Genomic DNA, 24,907 nt, shown 5'->3' on the forward strand with positions numbered 1-24,907 from the left:
TCCCCATTAGCGTTTCTCTCACGCATTGGATGTCCAGGTACAATAATGCATAGATTTAAGTAACACCAAGACTCGTCGGTACCATACATACTGTGGTTTGCACTGAAGGATATATACTTTGTGGCAAAACAGGATACCTTGTAATTGAATTAATTCAGCAAAACACGTTCATGTAACCATAGCGAGTCTTCAGGTGCAAAACAAAAGGTGACGAAGGAAATCCCATGAATAATTAATGCTGGGGCAAAATCACACGTGAATATTTATTGGTACGAATTACTATACATAACTGAATCGGACGTCTCACACCCGTGTTGCATTGCAGTCAACATACCTGGACATATTTTACCTGGAACTCATATATACCAGGAATACAACTCAACGACAAAACAGTAATTATTGTGTATACAGATCAATAACGTTCACAGACTCGGGTATATACTACAATATATGCTTTAAACAACAGCCAACATGGCTCAACTTATACACCGGTATGTTACAGTATTATTACTAATGGTAACTGGCTGTACACGAGTTTACCTACTTAAAATACAGGACAAATTTAAAGCTGAATTTAAAGGTAAGATTTGAAATATATTTACATGGATACATCTCATGTCATTGTCTGTAAATGTTGTGTAATTGCCAGTAACTACTCAATCGATTCGGTATACAATAGATTTTTTATGAATTAAGCATAGAAAGAACTTTTCGTATATGGAAGATGATTACAAGACACATTTGTGTTATATATAAGATGTTTCATGGAAACTTTGATATTTGTCACAATTCTAAAAAGTATACATCCACTGTTAATGTAATTTCAATCGGTCATATATTTCCTTGGTTCAGTTTGTAATGAAAATTCGGTATTCCATACTGAGCTATTACAAAGAGAATATTGAATAAAGAACCATTTAGCAGAAAAAGACACATCCTGACAATTTAAATGAAAGAAGTAGGATTTTTCAAAAGCGAGTTCAGAACGCAAATCTTCACATTAACTTTGACAATACAACGAGATACAGAGGGTTCTCAAAATATTGTAAAACAGACGACCATACGGTTAGGCGATTTTCTCAATTCATCATTATTTTAGTTCGACTTCACTGATACGATGTTAAGAACAATATTGATATACCTAAAATCATCTCGAAAATATCTTGAAATTGAAACCGAATTGCCGATGGTTAAAATGGTGGTAATGTTGTTAGTTACCTACTTTACTTACTGAATTATATCTATTTTATTTTAGTTGAGATTAGCTTCTGTAAGTAGATAATGTCATGCTAACTAAAAATTCAATCAGGCAATGAATGACAGGCACTTTTTCATCAAATTTCTGTATAATAATTCCGTGATCTGATAGTATCACGATGTGAAAAATCTTCCATGTATAAACCTCATTATGTGCTAATAAAACTTACCGGTAGCATATACCATATAAGTGGAGTTTATAACCTTACTCAGCAGTAGTGTAAGGGCGAAAAGAAATGTAACAAAAAATATGAAAATAAGACCAATTTGAAGTAATTTTTCGACAATATGGTCGTCGACATTTATCCAAAGATTATATCCCTTTATACACATCCACCGTTATCCTGTTCATTTGTCTAAATACTATTTTGCAACTGGCTTATGTCACTTGTGTCTAATGCTCATTTTAAGTTATTCATGGTGGTAATGAAGTGAAATGATACTTGGATAGTATTGATAAAATGCTACTCGTGTTCTGAGACTGATAATAATAACACACATGCACATCTGACTATTGTGTTCTTTTATAAATGATACCATCAAACTCGTCTTCAAAACCTTTCTAAACTTATTTAATTAAATCCAATATAACAAAGGAAACCCGTTAAAGATCACGTAGTCATTTTTTAAAGATTTAGATATATCTGTGTCTATGAAAGGATGACACGTGTTATAAAGCATTTTCAAATAAGATAGTATTACTGTGTTCCTTTATGCTTAAAGTGAATAGTCGGGCAAAGAAAACCAGTCTAAATGCGTTCCAAAAGTTCTCACATATTAATACGACGGCCAAGTTCTGCTTATGTTTCCCAGTTCTGACCATTAAAGTAAAGGAAAGTTGAAAGCATTGAAAGCGAGGCTGCTTGGAAATGTAACCACGGACATAGTTAGCCGGGATGACGTTTTAGGATTCCTATACTTTAAATTAATTTCTTCTTACGCAGACAGATTCTGACGAGAAAGTTTATTTTTCTATTCCATAAGAAATTATACTGGATACATTCACACCATTTTTACCGACTTTAGTCATCCTTGCCCGACTATTCACTTTAATAGGTATGCAAGAGGCTGTATTGGCCTTATTACGCTGACTATCATTGCTAGAAGTATACAGAATACAAAACATACAACTACATTTACAAAAATATTGTATACATGTAAATACATTGCTGTAATGAATAGTCATTTGTTTTTCGATTGTTTTTGAACAGATTATGTAGAAGTCGAAATAGAAAACAATGGCCGATATAGACGATCACTTGGAGATAGGAGTCCATATCCTCGGAATGTCGGTGTTAGGTTCACAGCCTTTAATGATGAAGTCAGTTTACCCCTGACACGAAATGATGATGTCGATCTTAATGTGCCCATTTATGTTAACAAAAATGGTGACGTCATCAAGGATTCCGTTCCAGTTCTGCAGGTACGTTAATTTTTCTTGCAATGATATCTATTTTCTGTCGTAAAACTATAAAATTCTAGTCATAGACTCTTAAGAAATGTCAGCATATTAATTAGTAGTCCAGTTCGACCACGAGATTACTACTATAATCGTTAGCTATGTTTGTTCCACTACTAATGCATTGAACCTATATTTTTGAAACTTTAAACAGGAATAGAAAATAAAAATTGGCCATGTTACAACTCTCAATTACTATACATAAATGATTGATATTTGTAGATAAAGGGGGAAATTAATTATATATTATAGAAAATTAAGGAAACAAAACAACAAAATCACTACAAATGAAATAAGAATCGCGACAGTTCATAAGATTCAGTAATTTTAACGCTATACATGTACATTCGAGTTTTATCTGTTAAACCCAGTGATTATACACATGTAGCTTAATCCCGATATAGCAGACGCCATTATTTCAATTGACAAGATAATATCATATATAATTATGCTGTATTACGTGTGCCAGTAAGATCATAGCCCGAGTGTTATAATTATATTATTATGTAATGTCGCTTCTTACACTGGTCTGCAATACAATTCATTCAAAACCAATGCATAAAGAAGACTAAAAGCCCGTGCTCGTGTGCAGTAAGAGCAAGCTACCTTTGGCGTTTTGATATAACCATGATAAACGATTTTGTATGTCCCTGAAGGAATTTGTATAATGGTTGATTAAACAATGTGTGAACTGCATATATCTGCAATGGTAGTAGCTCACCTCAGTGTTGAGTGATATAAGACATCTTTGGAAGTTGATTGGTTGGTTCAGCTTAGTGTCTTGTCAGGGGCTTTATCATTTTAACGTCCTATTAACAGCCAGGGTTATATAAGGACGTGCCAGGTTTGTTGATGGAGCAAAACTGGAGTACCCGGGGAAAAACCATTGACCAGCAGTCAGTACCTGACAACAAATCATACTTATTTCTGAAATGCATATGATAGGTCACATATGATAAAGATATGTACATGTATAAGAGATAAAACTATGTAAAACATAATGGAGACTGAAGAGTAAATAAACGTTATGGGATATTTAGTCGGATGTGGACAATGCTTTAGAACATGATATTTGAAAAAAATGAGGTCAGGTGGTTGTAATATACAAATTAATATGTAAGATGATCTTACAGTACTGTACATACGTGTGCTTGTCACTACGTATTTCATATCACGTTTGACCTACTTATCTGTAGACGTGATATTCACCATCGGCTGTGAAGATTGAATTAGGAAAGTCTTTGTGAAACTAGATGTAAAAGTACACAGAATTGTGGGCTATAAGATACATACTATATATACTGTCATACATTTTCTCCCTAAAGAAAAGGAAATTGTTCGTATGATTAAATGTTTCCATACTTGGTATTTGTTCATGGCATAATAACCATATATAGTTTTAGTATGAATTGATATTTAGTAAAGTAAAATGTCAAATATGTTTTTTTTTGTTATTTACAGAATGCGGCATTTTATCAAAATCTCGTGAGAGGAGCGGCATTTATGGTAGAATTTAATGATACGCATATAAATGATATAGTAAGTATGCTGAGTAATTTATATCCATTTCATCACCGCCATATATACATGTACGTAAACTTAGGAAAACGACTTACATTATTGTATTGAATAATGTATTTGTAGCATGCAAGGGATGCTATATTTGCTTGAATGTACACATTTTATCTGTAACATTATCTTTGCATTAGCAATACTGTGCTAAAATGATAGTTTACCAATAGTATCCTTTATATAACAGTTATTGTCCTGATTGCGCAAATTCATCATTGCAGACCCCTTTTGTGATGAGATTTCATCGCATCAAGATAAGTAAGTGTTCGTTTGAAGTATACATACTTCAATTTCTATTGTTCTTCTTTCAGTTTGGATCTTTACATTTACATAACGAAGAATACTTCCTTGAACAGACCAATCAAACAGAATCATTACAGGAATCAGCCAATCAAAGAAGACCTTTAAATCAACAGTCATCAGTATACAAATTGTATAAAACAAAACAGAAGAATTTGAAATATGACTACGTTTTAAAAGGTAAATGGTTTTGGCGATTTTTATAGGTTCTCATCCACTTCTGTTTCCCTTCACCTATCTTCTAATGTTCTTCATGATTAGAATGTCAATTACTGTACTGTTTTATATCTGTTTGAACTGAAAATAAAATGATTTCCTTAGATTTTTATATGCTATTGATAAGTTACTGTTAACCAAGTTCTTTTCGCGGCGTCTTAATGTCGCGTTTTCATACAATCGACATTTTCACTGCGATTTAACTAACTTTATGCTTCCTAATGCCTCACTTGGCACCGTCTCACTTTTGGCCTTGAAGGAAGGCTATGGGTTCTGTCCCCTGGCCGAGACACACCAAAGTCTATAGAAGTGGTCGTTTCTGCTCCTGCTTGGCGCTCAGCATACAGGGAGTTGGACGACTGGTTCGCCCGTTGTCAGTATAATGTGACCGGGTGAGGTGTGCTGCTTGGTGTCTTCGGCGATATGTTTCAGTGATATAGCACTATAAAAGGGCAACAGTTCCACTATACAAGAAGCCCAAAACACGCACCTCGCACTTCACACACTGTATACATGGGAGACCGTCCTTACTGACCCTGGCTGTTAACAGGACGTTAAAATAATCAAACAAACAAATCACTGCGATTTACTTACGCGATTTACATGTAAACCGCTCTATTGTTCTTTTAGTTGAATCTTTTTCGCGGTAATATATATTTTCCGTGAATTTTAATTCCCTGCTAAAATAAGCTGGTTAGTGTATCTTCAATGTATCTTAAGTACATGTAAGACACATGATCTATTTTACATCATTGACAAATTAACGCACGGAATACCATAGTCTCCCATTACACACAGAGACACACAACAAAAAATGAAATAAAGTTTGAAAAGTCTCTGAGTTGTACCTAAATGCTGATACAATTTTATATTAAAATACAACTCAATATTTATCAGTCTTTTCACAATTGAAAATACTTGGAACATTATACAAATTCTAAATATATTTATGACCTGAAACTTTTTTTTGTAATCTTCATACAAATACAGAAAGAATATTATGCATCATTCTCAATACCAGTATGTGGCCCCTCCGTCAATACATGTACTAGATTTTGTATATAAGGACAATGCGGAAGGACTTTGTTTAAGAATAACACTGCTTCCATTACAATTATTGTACATGCATATCTATGAAGCTCTTAAAATGGCATACACACGATCAACTGTTTACTACAAATAAGAGGAAAATATTCAGATAATACACAGAGTAGATCTAGTCTGTGTCCAATGTCTCCTGGTGTTTGACACAATATACAGGCTATCATATTCCATACCGTATTGTATAGTTATTTAAATGCATAGACTGCATATGTAATTATAACAATGGGAACATAACGCTAGTCTAACATTTGTTTTGAAAAAGTATTACTTATTATGTACCGTTAAGGCAGGTATGGACAAATGAGTACAGTATAAGTTAATATGGTATTGAGATATTCTAAAATACAGGAAACATGTAATAGTTGCAAGTTTCATTGATATTGTATCAAAACACTGTCAAATTATGATTTCTTGGACAATTTTTACCGACAGATAATGGAAGCAATGTACCATACCATACTAGTATTTATACCTCATGAAATAAAAGAAACTATGAAAACAATTCAATACAATGCCACGCCTTGACAAATGATTTTAACAAGCACATACATGCCAATCATGTGATCAGTCTATTACATATACATGAAAAAATTGCAATTTAGTAGTTTAGTTTACAACGCTAATAAAATGAATTTATACACAGGTGACAACTTGTGAAAAAAATATTAAAATATGTTTACTTGAAAATGAAATGATTGTATCCTAAACCAGCAACACGTTTTACCCATGTTTCTTTTACTCAGGTTTACAAACCTGCATATCATATATTTAGTATGTGGTAATTAGACTTGAAGACAATATAATTGTTCATGACATTTGATAGGCCACTTTTCGAACTTAAGTCTATTTTGAGGCGGAAGCAGTTTAAACAATCGCTGAAATATAATACCGCAACAGTACAAATATACTGAACACGTTTTCCAAACATTGGAACGAAAATCCTCTTGCAAATATTTGAATACCTATTTTAGAACTAGTGCATTCATGTAGTATGTCAATCACTGGGCATTGACTGCATGTGCATTATACTTTCCTTATCCCTAACTACATTTTCATCATAAAACAAATCTGTTAAGGGTTACATTGGCAAAAAAAAAAAAAAAAAAAAAAAAAATAGGTCGGAAGGTCGGGATATTTTTTTAGTGTCTTTCACTCTAAACAAATGGCCGGAACCGGAGTCTGAGATCGAAATCCCGACTGTTATTTTTTTCCTTTTTCGTAGAAAAGTTGAAACAAAACAGGGTCGGGGGTAAGAAATTAGGTTCGGTCGGGTAACCCTAAACAGACATATATATATATATGTTTTGGCCTAAGCAATATCCTTAAGAATGTTTGCAGGAAATGTTATATTGTATCTGTATATTTGTTTGGCACATTTACACAATACGATTTAGATCTAACGATAACAACTGAGGAAAGCGATCATCCAGACAATACACATATATCCCTATAGTTGACCTAAATGATCTATTGTTTTTTGTGTGTAGGGTAACTGTGAATATTTGTAACCGTTCTTAATATGTAACTTTATTTGATATTATTGTGTCCTGATAAGGCGGCAGATCGCCTTGAATATTTGACAATATTATGTCCACAAGTTGGAATTTCTTTCTTGCCCCATATTTACTACTTCAAGTAATTTGTATCCTGCAGACATAAGAATCCAGCGTAATCTGGATTACAACTATTAATATTGCTTCTTTGACGCAGAAACATTTTTAGATATAATAAGGAATAGCATTTGACCCATATTTGTATTTGCCAAGGTCATTTAAGGGCATTCTCTCTGTAGGCAATGCGTGTTATTAAGCTACAAAACAAACAAATGTTTTAGACAATACTACATTTGTATATGTAATAACGATATATACAGGTCACAAAACTTCATACAGTGACATATATTATTAACAATGTATGAGAGTTCTAACCAAGGTTGCTAGGGTTACATGAGATGCTATATTCTAACATAAACAGATTACCATTCGATGACCTTATATGCTATAAATCATGCACGAGATTGATTCTATTCTCGCTTCTCTCCAACAGATGGCCAATCGGCGACGGAAGAAATGAGGCGAACGTTTGACCACAACTTTGAAAGTCACGTAAGAAATAAAAGGGCGATAACTCCTTACCAGGTGGAGCTTTTGATTGTAACCGATTTCTCAGTTTATCAATAGTAAGTATGAAATATCAAAGTAAATTTGATCACGTAAATGGATTGAAATAAGGGCATTTCGCCCACACTACGCATTTGAGTTAACTTCCTATCGGGTAGATATCCATTGTGACGTCATTATTTTGAGGGCGCAATTCACATCGTTTTCTTCGAAAAGTATGACGTTACGCTCGCAAACACACGACATCATAACTAATACCTACCCACAAGGGCAGATAACACGTCTTCACGGCGACTGAATTTCGCTTTTTCACGCAAAATCATTTTCCAAGACGATTTAATTTTGCAAATGATAACTCTTTGGGTCTATTTTCCTTTATTTGAAACATTTCCAGGACGATTATCTTCGTGATTTTATTGGACATGAAATAGATTGTCGTAAAGTAACCATTTAATATTTTACTGACTGCTTATACTTGATAATAACAACTACACATGGCGAATGGCATCATTTTATACATTCTTAAAAAAAGTGATATAATGAAATCTAAATATTTTCAAAAAAAGAAAAGTTGCATTTTCGCTTAAAATTATTTGAATTAAATTTAGTTTTATTAAAGTTTCAGCTATATACATCATAAACGATTTTGAATTAAACGAATTCAATATTTCATAGAGTATATTTTAATTTCTAAATTTCAACGCCACAGAACATTTAATATAATAATAAACAACTTATTATATTAATGTACAAATTATTCATAAAACTGATTGTTTAAGGCGATTTTATTTTTTGCTGGCACTTCATTAACTAGTCATAGTCTTTACGTATATGTCTTACAGTCAAAGGGTGAAACAAACATACATTTAAGTCTATCTAATAAAGCACATCTGTAGGATGGGGAGACTCATGCTTGTGTATGTTAATTCTATATATCTAGTCTATATGATGAAACACACTAGAATGTCCTTAAGGAAAAGTACGGGTATTGATGCATTTTAAACGAAATTAGAATCGTTAGAGGTAAAACGTACTCAATAACATTTGTATAGTATCTATATGTGTTTGGGAGTGTTTTAGTCAGTTAAAACCACAAAGAACTGTATAAAGTTGTTTAAATGTTTCTTGGTAAAGTTCGTTATTTTTATGTAAATATAAGACTGTGTATGCACATATTCATTATCATCCAATCACACTGGCTTATCAATTGGCCGATGGACTAGACAAAGCTATCTTCCGGGTTCTTGATTTAATAGATTTGTAGCTCGCCTATTCATGTTTATAATTTTATTTTCCTAATGTGTATGGATGCTGAACGTGATAATACAACCAATTTGGGGCCCTTTAGGGGTTTTTTGAGTCTGTTAATTTGTCATATTTCCATGTTTAAACAGTAAATACTTGAACATCAACTTCTTCTGAATAGGCGAGCTTTTGTGTTCTCCAACAGCTCTTGTTATAACAACGTGTTTGAACCACATTTTTATATTCTTATGTTGAATAGGCTTATGAAAATGTTCAACCAGACCATAATTTACAAATTCATTGTATCATACGCATGATTTGAAAACCTGGCTAGTAAATACACCAACAATCTCGGAAACTCTACTACGTACGCTCCATCTGATCGTAGGCTAATTAACGTGGGTAGCCGACGATGGGTTAAACGAATCTCTGGGTTTCAGCGAAATCGCATTAAAATACATTAGTTTGTAATACACATATTACAGAAATCTTATTGTGGGAAATGAATATTACATTTTCTACTTCGTTATATCGACGAATTATTTATAAACGTGTTTATTATAGATTTGTTTTACTGCAAAGATATACCAGGTATACTATAATTTGCAATTATCTTCTAAGGTTCAATGATTTCAGATGCAGTTTCATAGAAATTAATTTACATGCCCTTATTTGTTTTGAAACTACATAAATATTACCAATACACTTAAAAACAGTCTCATGTAAAAAAATTCCTTTTCAAATTATGAATAACTAATATAATCCGCAAAAGAGTGTCACGCAAAGACGTGTTTTTTTTGTTTTTGCACTATGAACAACTATGAATTCGTTTTTATATAAGTTGTTTACGTCACACAGGTTCATGCTAAGAACATGCCTTATCGTCACGCTTAAAACAGTTTATATCCGGGATATATATAAATATGTAGATTTATTCTTTATCAAGATTCACTTTACATGTTTTTTTATACACTCACTTTCGAGTGATCCCCCGATAAGTGGCGTCAATATACACTAAACACTTTCATACGGATATACGCACCTTAGTGATGCGGTGAAGAGTAAACGTTTTCGATCGAATTCTACTTAATAACATGTATCCTTCATGAGTCACAACTTGTGACATGGATAAAAGGATATTAGTTTACTTACCATCTGCTTACAATATTAATAAAATTTGAAGTTTAAAGCTCATTGATGTATTTATAAGGTATAAGAATACCGAACCTTAGCAATTACATTTTGAGTTCATGTTCTAATAAAATAACTTACATTTAGAGAAAACTTTACTTTGATCTATTCACTGTGCAAAGTTCACCCGGTCACTAAGTATTCTAAAAGCTGTTAAATATTGTTCATTTCGTCACTCACAAATTCATCTATCGTTTACTGTCTGTGTGTAGAATGTAAACAGTTTCCAAATGTAAAAATACAAAATCTCAAATCCGAAGAAAACACATCAAAGGACAATTTCAACTAAACAATCATTTCAAATACAAATCAAAGCGATAATGTATTGTTTATGTAGAAACGATTCCTTTCAAATTAGCAAGCAACAAGCACGATTAATCGAGTTGGAGTCAATAAACATTACCTGTATTGAAATTCTCAAATTCACTGTTTTACTATTTTCTTTTCATATACAAGTAACATATATTGTTTTTATTATATCCATAAATAAAGTCTGTATGTACAGAAAAATGTATAACGTCGTCACGTCAATACCATATATATATCTTTGGAAAACATACTTTAAAACTTAAAATCATGAAATCTTCATCTTAACTTTGTAGCTGGTTTGACGACAGCACAGCTCCCTCAGCATTTCAGAAAGATTTAGATGCCAAAGCATCGATCCGACAGTTCTACGCCTTTGTCATTAATGCCGTAAGTATACCAACACATAACAGTTAATTTTTTTGAAGCATGTAATGACCAAACCGATCTCATAACAATACTACACGTGCTTGATTAGAGACAGAATTATTTTAAATCATTTTCGGTGGTGTTTTGGTTGGTTTTTGTTTTGTTTGTTTTTATTTAAATTGTTTTATTTATTTTTGCAATGATGGTGTTTTACTTTTAATAAACATCCCAAATAGAATACAGGACCCTAAAACTTATCTAAGAAACACATATATATATATAAAAATACAAGAAAATATTACTTTAAAACATAAGTTAAGTGTTTAAAACAAATACAGCACACCACTTTTCTTTCGCGTGATATCTATTTATTTTTATATAATTTTGCGACAATGTAATTTAGTTCGCAGAAATTTCTCTCCTTGAAACAACATCTTCCTCCTATATTTTGCAAAAACATTTCCATTTATTTTAAAATTCGCGATACTTAATCTTCGCGAATATGCTTCGATATAGAAATAGCGAAAAGTAGCCTTGAAATAATTATGGTGTACAGTATAGTCTATATTTATGCATCTACACACTTACAAGTAGCAACTCAACAACCATATTAAACGAATAAGGCCACTCTCACAGAGGGTGACAGGGTATTTATTAAATCAACATCAAATGATAATCAATAAAATACATGACAAAATTTATGTGAAATACACATAAAACAATATTTGCTTCAAGAATTAAATAAACCAAAAAGCCAATGTGGGGTTTACAAAGTAAAAAACCGCCGTTTAGCCCGTATGTGAGATATACAAAATAAAAAAAAAACCTTTATAGGGTGGGAAAGGGCGGGAATTCAAAATTAAAGTCTAAAAGCCAAATTCATAACAGGTTAAAACTGTTGAGGAGGAAAATTTCAACATGGCTGCCTGACGCTTAGGGTTCTGATGAAATATTTGGGGTCTGGGACCCCTTTCGGACACATTGACCAATCAAATGCCCTTCTTCTATCCCCAAGGGGCATAACTCGTACCGACAAAATGTAAAATCCATACAAGGGGGCATAACTCGAATTAGTCTATATGCTGAATAAAAGGACATTATTAACACAAACAAATTCTACAAAAATCTAATAAAATAAAACTTGTATTGGTGTTTCCGATGCATAAATTAAGCTAAATACTTAGCTGCCTTTTACTTGATAATATGTTGATGTATTGTTGAATAACAAGTCTAAAATTCAATTGTACTATAATTCTACACAAGCTTTGGTGAAATAGGGTTATCATGTTATAATGGTCAAATACGTTCTATATGGTAATGGGGAAGACATAAACGTATCTTATATTTTTTTGAGTTATTATCTATATGAAATAATATTTTGTTTTATTTTTTCAGATTGATGTTCGTTATAAAAACATAGTATCGTCCTCCTTTTCCTTAAGTGTTGTTTTCGCCGGAATATACATTTCAGACGTAAGTTCACTTTTTATTATTACTCTAATATGATGTGGAATATGCAAACGGCATTAGTGTTGATTTCAGGCCCAGATATAGTGAAAGAAGAAAAAAAAAAGTTAAAAAAGTCATTTTATCATGCATTTTCATAGTAAAAATGACAATTTTTTGTCGTATGTTTGTTTAAAAAATCAGCGTCAGGATTTGATTTATTTGTAGCAGTTTTGATATTACGAGTGACATGCTTTCAAATAAATCATGCAATATCTCTAACGATTTGAACATGAATTAGGATTGACATTATTTCATTTCGGTCCTTATATTCAGATGAAATTGCATAGAAAAGATATTTTATTTGATAATTATTATGAAATGAATTTTATTTGATAATTATTTGAAAATTAATTTTATTTGCTAAATACTCATTATGTCAAGACAATTTACCAAAGAGGAATGTCACTCTTTAAAGATGCTCCATCGCCGACAGAGCATGAATAATATTCATTATTTGATCAATATTTGGTGATTAGTCTTGTATATATATGCCTAACTAACACAAAAATAATATAAAATAATATATTTTGCCTTTGTTGCACGCGCAATCAGTACTTCATTTCATATAGAATACACAGTGTAGTGTCATGGATTTTTTTCGGGATGCAATTAATTAGTTTTTGTAATTTTTACTTGAAGTAAAATTAGAAGTTCAAACTTTTCAATGGTGGTAATGGTGTAAAGTATGTAACTTTTGTAACTGAAGAAAATACTAAATCGTCTGCTCCTGTTTTTGATAGTGAAAAAATATCATTTGTCAGCGGTGGGGCATCTTTAATAATCTAAATCTACTTGCAAATTATGAAGGACACACTAACATTGCACTCACTATCAATATTTGATATGTTAGAACATTGCGTCATCGTCTTGGACGGAAAATGAGAAGATAGGTATCGGTACCGGTTTCGGCGTCAACATAAACAACGTCCTCACGAATTTCCGGAACTGGGAGCGTTCTACCTTAGGTCTTCCAGATCATGACCATGCCATGCTGTTCACTAAGTGAGTACCGGTATCATTAACATACTATTATATAACTGGCCCGTTCAGTCATGTCATACAGCCATGTCATAAATATCGTAAAACACATGTGTTTTAACACTATCATGACGTCAAATATAGATTTCACGTCGTAATCTATATACGAGTCGCATGATTGTCTCCGTAGACGGAAACGTCACATTCGAGCCGAATTTCAACTGTTTTATATAGAGACGAAATTAAAAGTTTCTTTTATATTTTTATCAATAAAAGTTTTGTGGTAAATAGAAGATTACATACGTGAATATGTAATATGAAATTTATCACACTCGTTTAAGAATATGATAACATTTGCGCTGAAATCTGACTGCGCTAAGTACAGTTACAGTAAAGGAATTTGCAATTTAAAATTTGCCAGTGTTTATATATATTGATATTATTTTTTCCAGATATGATTTCTTTGACGGAACTGATAATGGAGTTGCAGGTAAGTGGTGGAGAATAGCATAGTCAAACAAAGTCTGTCACTTATTCAGTCTTTACATATTACATAGTTAGCTCCTTTGAGGATAGGTGTCTATTGTGACGTCATTATTTCGAGAGCGCAATTCACGTAGGTTTCTTCGAAACGTATGACGTTACGCTCGAAAACACATGACATCACAATCAATACATACACTAAAAGGCAGATAACTCTGTGATATGCAAATACAGAATTCGAAAATACACAGAATAATTTGTTTATGATTTGAAATCTTAATTGCATTTTCAAGTGAAAAATTTTACAATTAATTTCTTGAATTTTATATGTTGTTGATGAATTAGACCTAATGGAATTTTAACCTCATATGCACAACTCGGTATCACAGTTAAGCTAATCAGGTTTATGGAACACAATAAGTGGTTTAATCACAGAAAAACAATATTTTCATATTTTCTTTGTCTTTTTAAAGGTATCGTCAAAATAATAGTTTATTGTAATTATACCCTGCAGAATATTAAACGTATCCCGTTTGCTATTATTTTGGGGTTACATTACGAATTTAGCATGCAATTAAAAATTGAGTTTTCTCTTAGTTGCGCAACGGCTTTGCGCTAATTACTAATGTAATTCGCTACATTTGCGCACTATTCATTCAATGCGAAACATCTGTGTAATCCAATGATATCAATGAACAACGTTGACATGTTTATACCAGAAGTGCTAAAATACTTTTAACGAAAATTAGTTTCACCAGTATTTGCCAAGGTTGTAACATTTGTAACATTTTTCAGTTTCATTACTTTTTTAATTCTTTTAATCTGTCCTTAATAAAAAGGTATCCTTTATAAAAAGGTGTCCTTCAAAAAGGTTATATTCTGATCTATATATTTATAGTAAAACTAAATATTATATAACATCTCCAACATCCAGGTCTAGCCTATTTAGACGGTATCTGCTCATCGAACAAACAATCTGTGGTGGAGGATTTGTTTGATTTCGGGATGATGACTATAGCCGCGCACGAACTGGGTCATAGGTGAGGACATTGTGCCCGTATGTCAACATATAGTATATAAGATGCCAGGGCTGTAGGGTGTACACCCAAACCCAAGACTAACACAGACACATGTTAATTTGCATTTGACTTTTCCGGAATCGACTAAGTCCCTAATCTCTAAACACATGATATTATCTTCAACTTGTTGAAGTTGGTCAATGCCAATTAGAAAAAAAAACGTTGACACTATTGAATGGCTTATATCCCTCATATTTCTCAGTTATATATAAAGATAAGTAAGATTGCCTTAACACCAGATTTTGTACATTTCTTCATAATTTTAATTTAATTCAGACACCTTAAAGTACGTAAAAATAACTAAGATTGCCTTAGCACTAAATTGTGGACCTGATAAGATAAGGTGCTAATTATATCATACAATCATTGTTATAACCAATTTCGTTCTTTATAGTTTGAGTGCCGACCATGATGGTGTTGGAAACGCGTGTCCTTTTGAGGATGGCTACATCATGGCGGCTACCAGCATTATTCAGACCGGAGATACGGCTACGAATCCATGGAAATTCTCTACGTGTAGTGTCAGCAGCTTCCAAAATAAAATAAATCTATTGAATTTGTAAGTACAAATGTAAAACTATGTTTTTTGTATTCTTATGTTGATGTTACATGTCAGTCAAAGTTAATACATATTTCCTGTCAGAAAGGTATTATCTGTATTAATCGCGGGTCCCACAGGGCCCTTACTTAGGTACATGTAATGTTATCGACACAAACTTAAATATGCTCCACCGCCGACAGAGCATAAATTATATTCATCATTTGAACAATAATTAGTATTTAATCGTGCATATATGTATCTAATTAACACAAAACATAATATAAAATAATTTATTTTGCCTTTGGTGCATGCGTAATCAGTACTTTCCATATTGGATATAGTACCACGGATTTTTTTGGAATGCATTTTTTTGTTTTTTTTTGTATTTTTAACTTTAAGTACAATAAAAAGCTCAAACGTTTCAATGGTGGTAATAGTGTAAACTAAGTAGCTTTTGAAACTGAAGGAAAATGCTTAATCATCTGCTCCTGTTTTTGATAGAGAAAAATATAACTTGTCAGCGGTGGAGCATCTTTAATTAAAATTAGATTTAATTTAAAAATCAGGTAAAGATGCTCAATCGCCGACAGAGCATAAAACGATACTCATCATTTGAACAACATTTGATGTTAATTCATGTAAATGTATGTCTAATTAATACAAGAATAATATAAAATAAATTGTTTTCCGTGTAGTGGCTGCGCAATTATTACTTCATTCAATACAGGGTATATTGCCATGGACTTTTCTCGGAAAATAAATAGTTATTTGTTATAGTTTTATAGTTTAAAATACGAAGTAGGAAGCTAAAAGTTTTTACTGATGGTAATTGTTTAAGATAAGTAACTTTTGTAATTGAAGAAACATACTTATTCGTCTACTCTTGATTTTGATCGAAAAAAATTACAATATGTCAGCGTTGGAGCATCTTAAAGTAATACAAGGAATTGACTGACCTTTTTGACCTATGTCGGCTCTCTTTGTTTCGAGAAATCGGAGCCAGTCTAGACTTTGTACATTTCTTCAATGATTTAAAATGGTTTCTGTATTCAACGCAGTCACGTTTAACCTTCCATATACATACTTAATGTTTATTTCAGTGCTGGACAAAACTGCTTAGCATCGTTAAGCACGAACTTTGACCCAACGACCTTGACCCCGTATGACCAACAAATTCCGGGTCAAATCTATGACGCAGATGAACAATGTCGACGAATAGTGGGAGATAACTCGTATATGTGCAGGGTAAATACACCTAATAAAGTGACTTCAATTTTACTTTTATTAAGTCTGCCCATACTAAAATTACACAAAATATTTGTATTGAATGAAATTATACTTCGTTTTGTAAATAACATTTATATGTCGAAATAAAATGACATTCACTGAATACTCATAATCATATTAGTAGATTTCTTAAAACGCTTTTAACGTTTTTTTCGTCAGGTATGTTGGCGTTTACTTAATTTTTCAAAAAAAACCCAAAAAACAAACAAACAAACAATTATTACATCATACTAAATCTTTCTGATTTAACTTTTCTCTTTTGCATATCTATGAAAATGATATCCGCGATGATTCACACGGTTTGCCAATAATGTGTTCCCTTAGCAATACGAAATTAAAAAAAATGCGACATTAATGCTTCAAAATCAGAATCAATATCAATATTCTTCTCTAAGCTAATATTTGTTTTTGTGTTTTTCTTTACTATGTACCAAGATTGATGATATACAATTTTGAATTCCACAGGGGTTTTACTACCAGGATTACTCCAGTATATGTAGCAGGATGTACTGTTCCAAGGCAGATGGCACCAATTTCTGCTCCGAGCACGTCCCCGCTGACGGCACATCATGTGGGAATAACAAGGTACAGATCTGATGATTTGAAGTTTTATATCCCAATGTATATCCCATCATCCTATTGACACCATAAGTCATGTTCTATATAGGATCTAAAATGAAAGCTCATTTCATATTTATAAATATATAGAGATTTATTATAACTTCGAGACGAGGCAGCTATTTTGTCCCGCTGTCTCGAAATCCTGATGTCACATCATTTTTCTGACGTCATTTTATTGTTTCTGTCATGGCGTCACAATTGATTTCATGCTCGGCACAGGCAATCTAAATTACTTCTGCTTATACAAGTATTACCTGGTCGAAATCACTTGACATCAGGCAAATTATGTGATAAAAATAATTATTTCGTGGTAAAACTATAGAAATATGATGTTCAAATTGGAAGGAAAATCCCCCTGTTCTCTAAAATAATTTTAATTACATGATGATTTTTTTCCAGTGGTGTATGAGTGGAGCATGCGTATCCAACACTTCCGCTCCGAGCGTTCCTGGTAAGTAAGATGATATAAAGACTACTTCCATCCACTAACTACATATGGTTACATCTAATTTGTAATATATTCTAATTTCCCCGGTGCGTATATTGTGCTTAAAAACATATTTCTTGAACTTAGTTATATTTTATTCACATTTAAACGCCATCTTTAGTTTCATCAAGTCGTATATTTTTTATTTTCAATAAACATGCATCAGTAATGTATGTAATTGTAATATTACCTCCCTTTGTTTTACCGAATTCAATTTACAATTGTATAATCTCTACATACATGATACATTGTAACTATAATCTAATTACTATTTATGTTTGACAGACACTTGTCCATTCGGAGATCAAGAGGGAATTGTATCTTCCGGTCACACATGCGCAAGCGTGGTTGCGCTCAATCGGTATAATTGTAACAGTACAGGATGGTACAGTTACTGTTGTAACACATGTGGCGCCCTCTACACCGGAGTTCCAGGTAAAATCGAAAAGGATATGTAATTAAAAGCATTAAAATATTTCTTGGAATTTTGAAACAATGGTTTAAAGACAATACGTGAATCTTAATGTCCTAACACATTAGTGTAGGAAAACAGAAATGCCAACAATAGGCGAACTTATGATATTGTTTTCATACAGGATGTGAATATGGCGATAGAAGCTCGCAATGTAAAGCCGAGGACTGTCCGTTTTATAGCCAAACAAATCTGGATATTTGCTGTAGTTCATGTGCTGTGACAACCACAACGCAAACAACAACCACAACTACCACTCCATCAACCACAACTACCAATCCAACAACCACAACTACAACACCAACAACCACAACCACCACTCCAACAACCACAACTACAACTCCAACAACCACAACTACCACTGCAACATCTACAACCACCACCACTCCAACAACCACAACTACAACTCCAACAACCACAACTACCACTCCAACAACCACAACTACCACTGCAACAACTACAACCACCACCACCACTCCAACAACCACAACTACCACTCCAACAACCACAACTACAACACCAATAACCAGAACCACGACTCCAACAACCACAACTACCACTCCAACAATCACAACTACCACTCCAATCACTACAACTACAACACCATCAACCACAACTACCACTCCACCAACCACAGCTACAACACCAACAACCACAACCACCACTCTAACAACCACAACTACCACTCCAACAACCACATCTACCACTCCAACAACTACAACCACCATCACTCCAACAACCACAACTACATCTCCGACAACTACAACTACCACTCCAACAATCACTACTACAACTCCAACAACCACAACTAAAACACCAACAACCACAACTACAACACCAACAACCACAACTACAACCCCAACAATCACAACTACAGCTCCAACTACCACAACTACCACTCCATCAACCACAACTACCACTCCAACTACCACAACTACCACTCCAACAACCACAACTACCACTCCAACAACCACCACCACCACAATCACTCCAACAACTACAACCACCATCACTCCAACAACCACAACTACATCTCCGACAACCACAACTACCACTCCAGCAACCACAACTACATCTCCGACAACTACAACTACCACTCCAACAATCACTACTACAACTCCAACAACCACAACTACAGCTCCAACAACCACAACTACCACTCCAACAACCACCACCACCACAATCACTCCAACAACTACAACCACCACCACCACCACCACCACAACTCCAACAACAACAACTACCAATCCGGCAATCACAACTACCACTCCAACTACCGTAAAGGAAACCACCACTAGTACACCAATAAAAGACAGCACAACTACAACTGTATCCGATACCACTACATCTGTTTCTACAACACCACAATCAACTACAGTGTCAGGTTAGTAATTTTTGGAACAACATAATACGACGATTTGTTTCTCTCGTGATTGATTAACACACATATCGTTATTTCTTACTCTCACTTCGTTTTATAGATGATCTGATATCACCTGATTGAGGGTCATGTTCCGATGACCTTGTTATATTGTCCAATCAAATTACTTTTCAGGTAGAATACATAGGATATAATTATTCTCAGAGCTCGCAGATTGTTTTTAGTGTGTAGCCGATTCGCTCCGAATGTACAACTATTATACTATCAACATTTAACTAAAAGGTAAAAGTAAAAAGGTGGCCATAACGTGGCATACATTTGCTGTCTGATCCTCTATGTGTTACGAAGTGAGATTAAGGATTTGTACTCTTTCTCATATTTGATTCAATTTCTTACATATAATCGTCTTTCTCATATTGAAACCGAATTCTCATAATGAATCCACTTTCTTATATTGAATCCACTTCCTCATATAAAATCCGTTTTTTCATATTGAGTCAACATCCTCATATTTAATCCATGTTCTCATATTGAATACACTTTGACATATTGAATACACTTTGACATATTTAATACACTTTCTCTGATTTAATTCACTTTCTCATAATGAATCCGCTTTCTTATAATTAATTCACTTTCTAATATTCAATTCAATTTCTAATATTGAATCCACTTTCTCATATTGGACTCGCTTTTTATAAATAATCTGCTTTTTCATATTGAATGCACTGGTTCATATGGAATCCGATTTCCTATATAAAATCCACTTTCTTATATCGAATCAGCTTTCTTACATTTGTATAAGAAGTATATAATGGTGCTATTGTATTGTATAAACATAAAAATCTATTTACCCCTACTAATACATCATAGAGCTCAGAGGTATATCATAGCTGTAAACGTGAAACGTGCTGCTGTTCAATTATTTGGGGGAATTTAACATTCCTTATTGTTTTTCCTGTATATGACAAACATTTCCAAACCTGGTGTGAGCTAATAATTTGTTTTCTATTGTTTTGGTTCGGCACTAAATTCTTCATGTCCATTAAGGATATTTCTTGTTAATATAAAGTTAGCAGCTCCAATAAGCAGATTTTGTAACTCCTTTAGTCAAAATGAGATTCAAATGCAATCATTTTTATAAGTAAATATCCTCGACTGCGTTTTAAGTTGGTTCTTATTTAAAAAATCCGTCAAATTGATGATGTCGGTGATTTTGTTTTCAGACGAACTCGTGAATATACTGATAATTGGTGCGGTAGTAGGAGTGGCAGGCTTACTGGTTATAATACTCATCGCTGTCTGTATATGTCTCATCTGTCGGAAGAAACAGAAGAATAGTCCACATAATGGTTCAGCATCCCCAGCTGTTGATAATCCAACTTACGTACCGGTAAGTACAATGTACATTTTCTCCTTTCCTGTTACGAAATTTTCGCCAAACTATAGTGCCCACTGTGGTGGAATGTCTCCAATATCAAAGACTTTGCAAAAGAAGGGAGGAGTGTAACGGGATTGGACTGCGTCTATCATAGATGACCAGGTAGCTCAGTGGTAAAACATTGGAGGTCCCGGATTGGAATCCCGGTCTGGCCGCTAAATAATTTCCACTCCTCTCACCAAATTGTAGGCATTGTAGACACACACAATTTTGACGTGCCTACAAATGCTATTCCGTCCATTCTTTATGAAATGACTTATAACAATACTCAAACGTTATAAATTTTTTATTAAATATAGTTTTGCAATTTTAATGGTAAAGCAATTGACATTCGGTATCTGTAACTGTATTATAATTACTGTGCACGGGTTTTTTCCGTGGCTTTTACATTTTGTTATTTCAGTTCCATATCAATTTAATGGATTAAAACACTGAATTGAAATATATTTTAATATTATCAGAGTAGTTAACGTTTAGCGGAGATAAACATAAGCGAATTAAAGTAAATCGCACGCGAAAGTAAGTTGGTTTTCAATACTATTCTGACTGTAATATGTTGAGAAAACAATAAACCTGCACAAGTATGCCATATTGTATTCAATTTATTCAAAACCTAACAAGTTCAGAGCACTAAATATGTAAAACGATGAATAGCCAGGTTGATTTGGGTGAGAGAAGTGAACTACCGAAAGTGTATTTAAGTATAGGTTTCAGATGTAAAGAATTAGGACAAGTCGTTGATGCAGTGTTTTTTTAACAAAGATAATTCACGATAGTTGTGTAATGAAATGTGATTTTTCTGAACATATAGTTAAACTTGTTCAGATGATCTAGCCTTACGCAAAGACCTCCTTATGACAAATGGCTATCTTTCATTGTTACATTGTCGGTGTAGCATTAGGCATCTTAATTTGTTGTTTATTTGCAGGATATGTATAACGGCAAGTTCCCGTCACGATCAGCAGCCCCGACACCTGTCATGTTCAACAGCCCATACTTATCTGAACAGAGCCCTATGGCATCACCCCAGGTCCGCAATGGACGTGCGCAGACACCTGCACTGTTTCCTTCCAATCATCTCTCACCTGCGACACAGAAATTGTACCCTGTTCTTGGCGGATATACAAACCACGCCTTACATATCGAAAATGAAGCCAACCCTAATAACCACCACCAGCCTTACACGGACTTTCACACAAGATATTCACATTGATTTTAGGATGAATTGATTTAGAAGTTTGGTGCAACATCAGATGTCATGACGTTGTGGATTGAATAATAGAGTATTATGTCACAGTCCAATTTTGTGTAGTTAAAAATGGAATTGTTGTGCCAATCACAAAATATAACATAATGTTGATGTGTCAAGACAAATATGTTTTATTTTTGTTTTATTTTATTTATTTTTCATTTATTTTTTTTTTGGGAGGGGGGGGGGTGATGGGGGACAAAAACAGAATGAGTCTCACAACGTTAAATCCGTATGAATATAGGCAAATATTTTCGGGACAAAAGTAGAGTGATGGTCACAAAGTTCGTCATAACTACGTCTAGTCATATTTTTATTAAACCTATTTAACTCACATAAAATAATAGATTTCCTGCTGATGCTGAATCCATTCTGTTTTTTTTTATTAAATCTCAATGTTGATATTTAATGTGTAGAGACTGCAACATTTTGTAAGGTTACTACATATTGAATGAATATGATTCCACAAAGCGGTTATGCAGCAAGTTTTTAAAATGAAATCATACAAAATCAAACTTTTTATCAAATCCATTTACTAATTAACTATCTATATGTTGTCTTCTTGTTGAATGCCTAGCTTCATTATTTAAATGTGTTCATTATAATCAATGACTTTACATGTTGTATATTCCAATTGGTATAAAATTTCCTTAAAAAGTGTTAAAAACGTTTAAGGAATATTTATTTTTGGTAAAGGTTTGCACAATATTTATGATTTTGAAAAACTATTGTTTTATGTTTACCAAATCAGAATATTCATACTAAGTATTTTTATGATATAAATATGATTGTATTGAATGAATGTGTAAAAGTGACAATAATTGTATGATATAACGAGAAAGATGTTGTATGAAAGGAGCTGGCCGGTGTGGCTTGTACATAGTGTTAATACGCTATCTGTTGGATCAGTTGGTATAGTAGTGCCGTAGTGTTTGCACACTAGAGACCCGTGTTCGATTCCTGGTCGGGATTTCGACATGGATATCTATTTTCCCCTCTTGTTCTATGACGTCTTTGCATATTTCAAATTTAGCTCCCTTGCGTGTAGGTATCTATTATTTTGTGAGCGCAATGTACGTCGTTTTCTCTGGAAAGTATGACGTTACGCTAGCAAACACATGACGTAATATTCAAAACCCGCAAGGGCAGATAACTCTGCAATATGCAAATACAGAATAATTTTTAATAATAATAAAAAAGACTTATAAATGTATTGATATCACATAATGATATGCAAGTCAAAGTCCTATACTGTCTCAAATCTAATTCTGTTTTAATACTATGCATCTCTGCTGGTCGGAGATGCATAAGACTAGCAATATTATCACCAACATATTGTTGTTTATTATGATATGTTTTAATCAGAAATCCATTATTATTCCAATTTGTTGGTTCACATTTTTGTTCACATTATTTACGATGACAAAAGATAAAAATGAATATTAGTTACAGAGTAAGAGAAAGTAACCTGATAATCTTTTTCTTCAACTATGTGATAGATGAGCAATACCTGTGTCACGTGTCAACAAGTTGGTGTTTCCGTTCCAAACATACACAAAATAAAATGTTATTCTTGAAATGTTATTCCGAAAAATATATATTTATAACTGACTTTATAAATAATATCTCAGATTGCAAAGTTGAAGAGCGTAACTGATGGATATTGATATTTGGAATTTTTTTTTTAAATTTGTACTGTAAGTCTTCGAGTCGTATCTTGATAGAGCTCGAGCACAAATCAATTATTACGAAATATTGTATACGCCAAAATGAAGTGGTGCAGATTACTTTTGCGCATGATATATTAATTTTGTTTTATATATTTTTCATGATAAGTGTACAACATTTTTTTCGGAAATCTGTCCATGATTTTTTACATTGGTGTTCTGTACAAAAATGAATAAATATGCCAAAACAATACAAACAATTACCTGTTACAAGAAAAGAAGATATAAATAATTTGAGGATTTTGGTTTTTAAATTTGCGACTCCCTACTGCAAATGTAACTTGCAATAAATATCAAATATAGAGTTTTATAAGAAGTGATTGCCTGATTTGGTTTTATTTTTTTTCCAATTTCCGAGTTACAGTTTAACCTCAATATCTATCATCTGACACCCTGACTGTAATGTAACTCACATATTTTAAGAAATGTTATTTAATTTGTTATGAATTTAATGTTGTATGTGCCGGTCACATTAAACTGTGTGTATTTATTTAATAAAATGTTACAGATAAA

General features: G+C 33.1%; 1 protein-coding gene across 2 annotated transcripts; it reads left to right on the plus strand.

Moving 5' to 3' along the window:
* LOC138310204 (uncharacterized) lies at positions 1 to 24,907 on the plus strand. 2 transcript variants are annotated; one of them, XM_069251321.1, is made up of 18 exons: positions 1 to 580; positions 2,469 to 2,680; positions 4,178 to 4,255; positions 4,600 to 4,768; positions 7,955 to 8,087; positions 11,067 to 11,160; positions 12,535 to 12,612; positions 13,499 to 13,650; positions 14,079 to 14,116; positions 15,044 to 15,149; positions 15,583 to 15,747; positions 16,830 to 16,974; positions 17,482 to 17,601; positions 18,037 to 18,088; positions 18,410 to 18,559; positions 18,721 to 19,980; positions 21,204 to 21,370; positions 22,347 to 24,907. In XM_069251321.1, the coding sequence occupies exons 1-18, from the start codon at positions 472 to 474 to the stop codon at positions 22,629 to 22,631; spliced, it is 3,513 nt and encodes a 1,170-aa protein (XP_069107422.1). In that variant the 5' UTR covers positions 1 to 471; the 3' UTR covers positions 22,632 to 24,907. The 2 variants fall into 2 exon arrangements, with proteins under 2 accessions (XP_069107422.1, XP_069107423.1); XM_069251322.1 differs by having other exon boundaries at positions 1 to 392.

Source organism: Argopecten irradians, chromosome 16, assembly GCF_041381155.1.
Source record: "Argopecten irradians isolate NY chromosome 16, Ai_NY, whole genome shotgun sequence".
Lineage (NCBI taxonomy): Eukaryota > Metazoa > Mollusca > Bivalvia > Pectinida > Pectinidae > Argopecten > Argopecten irradians.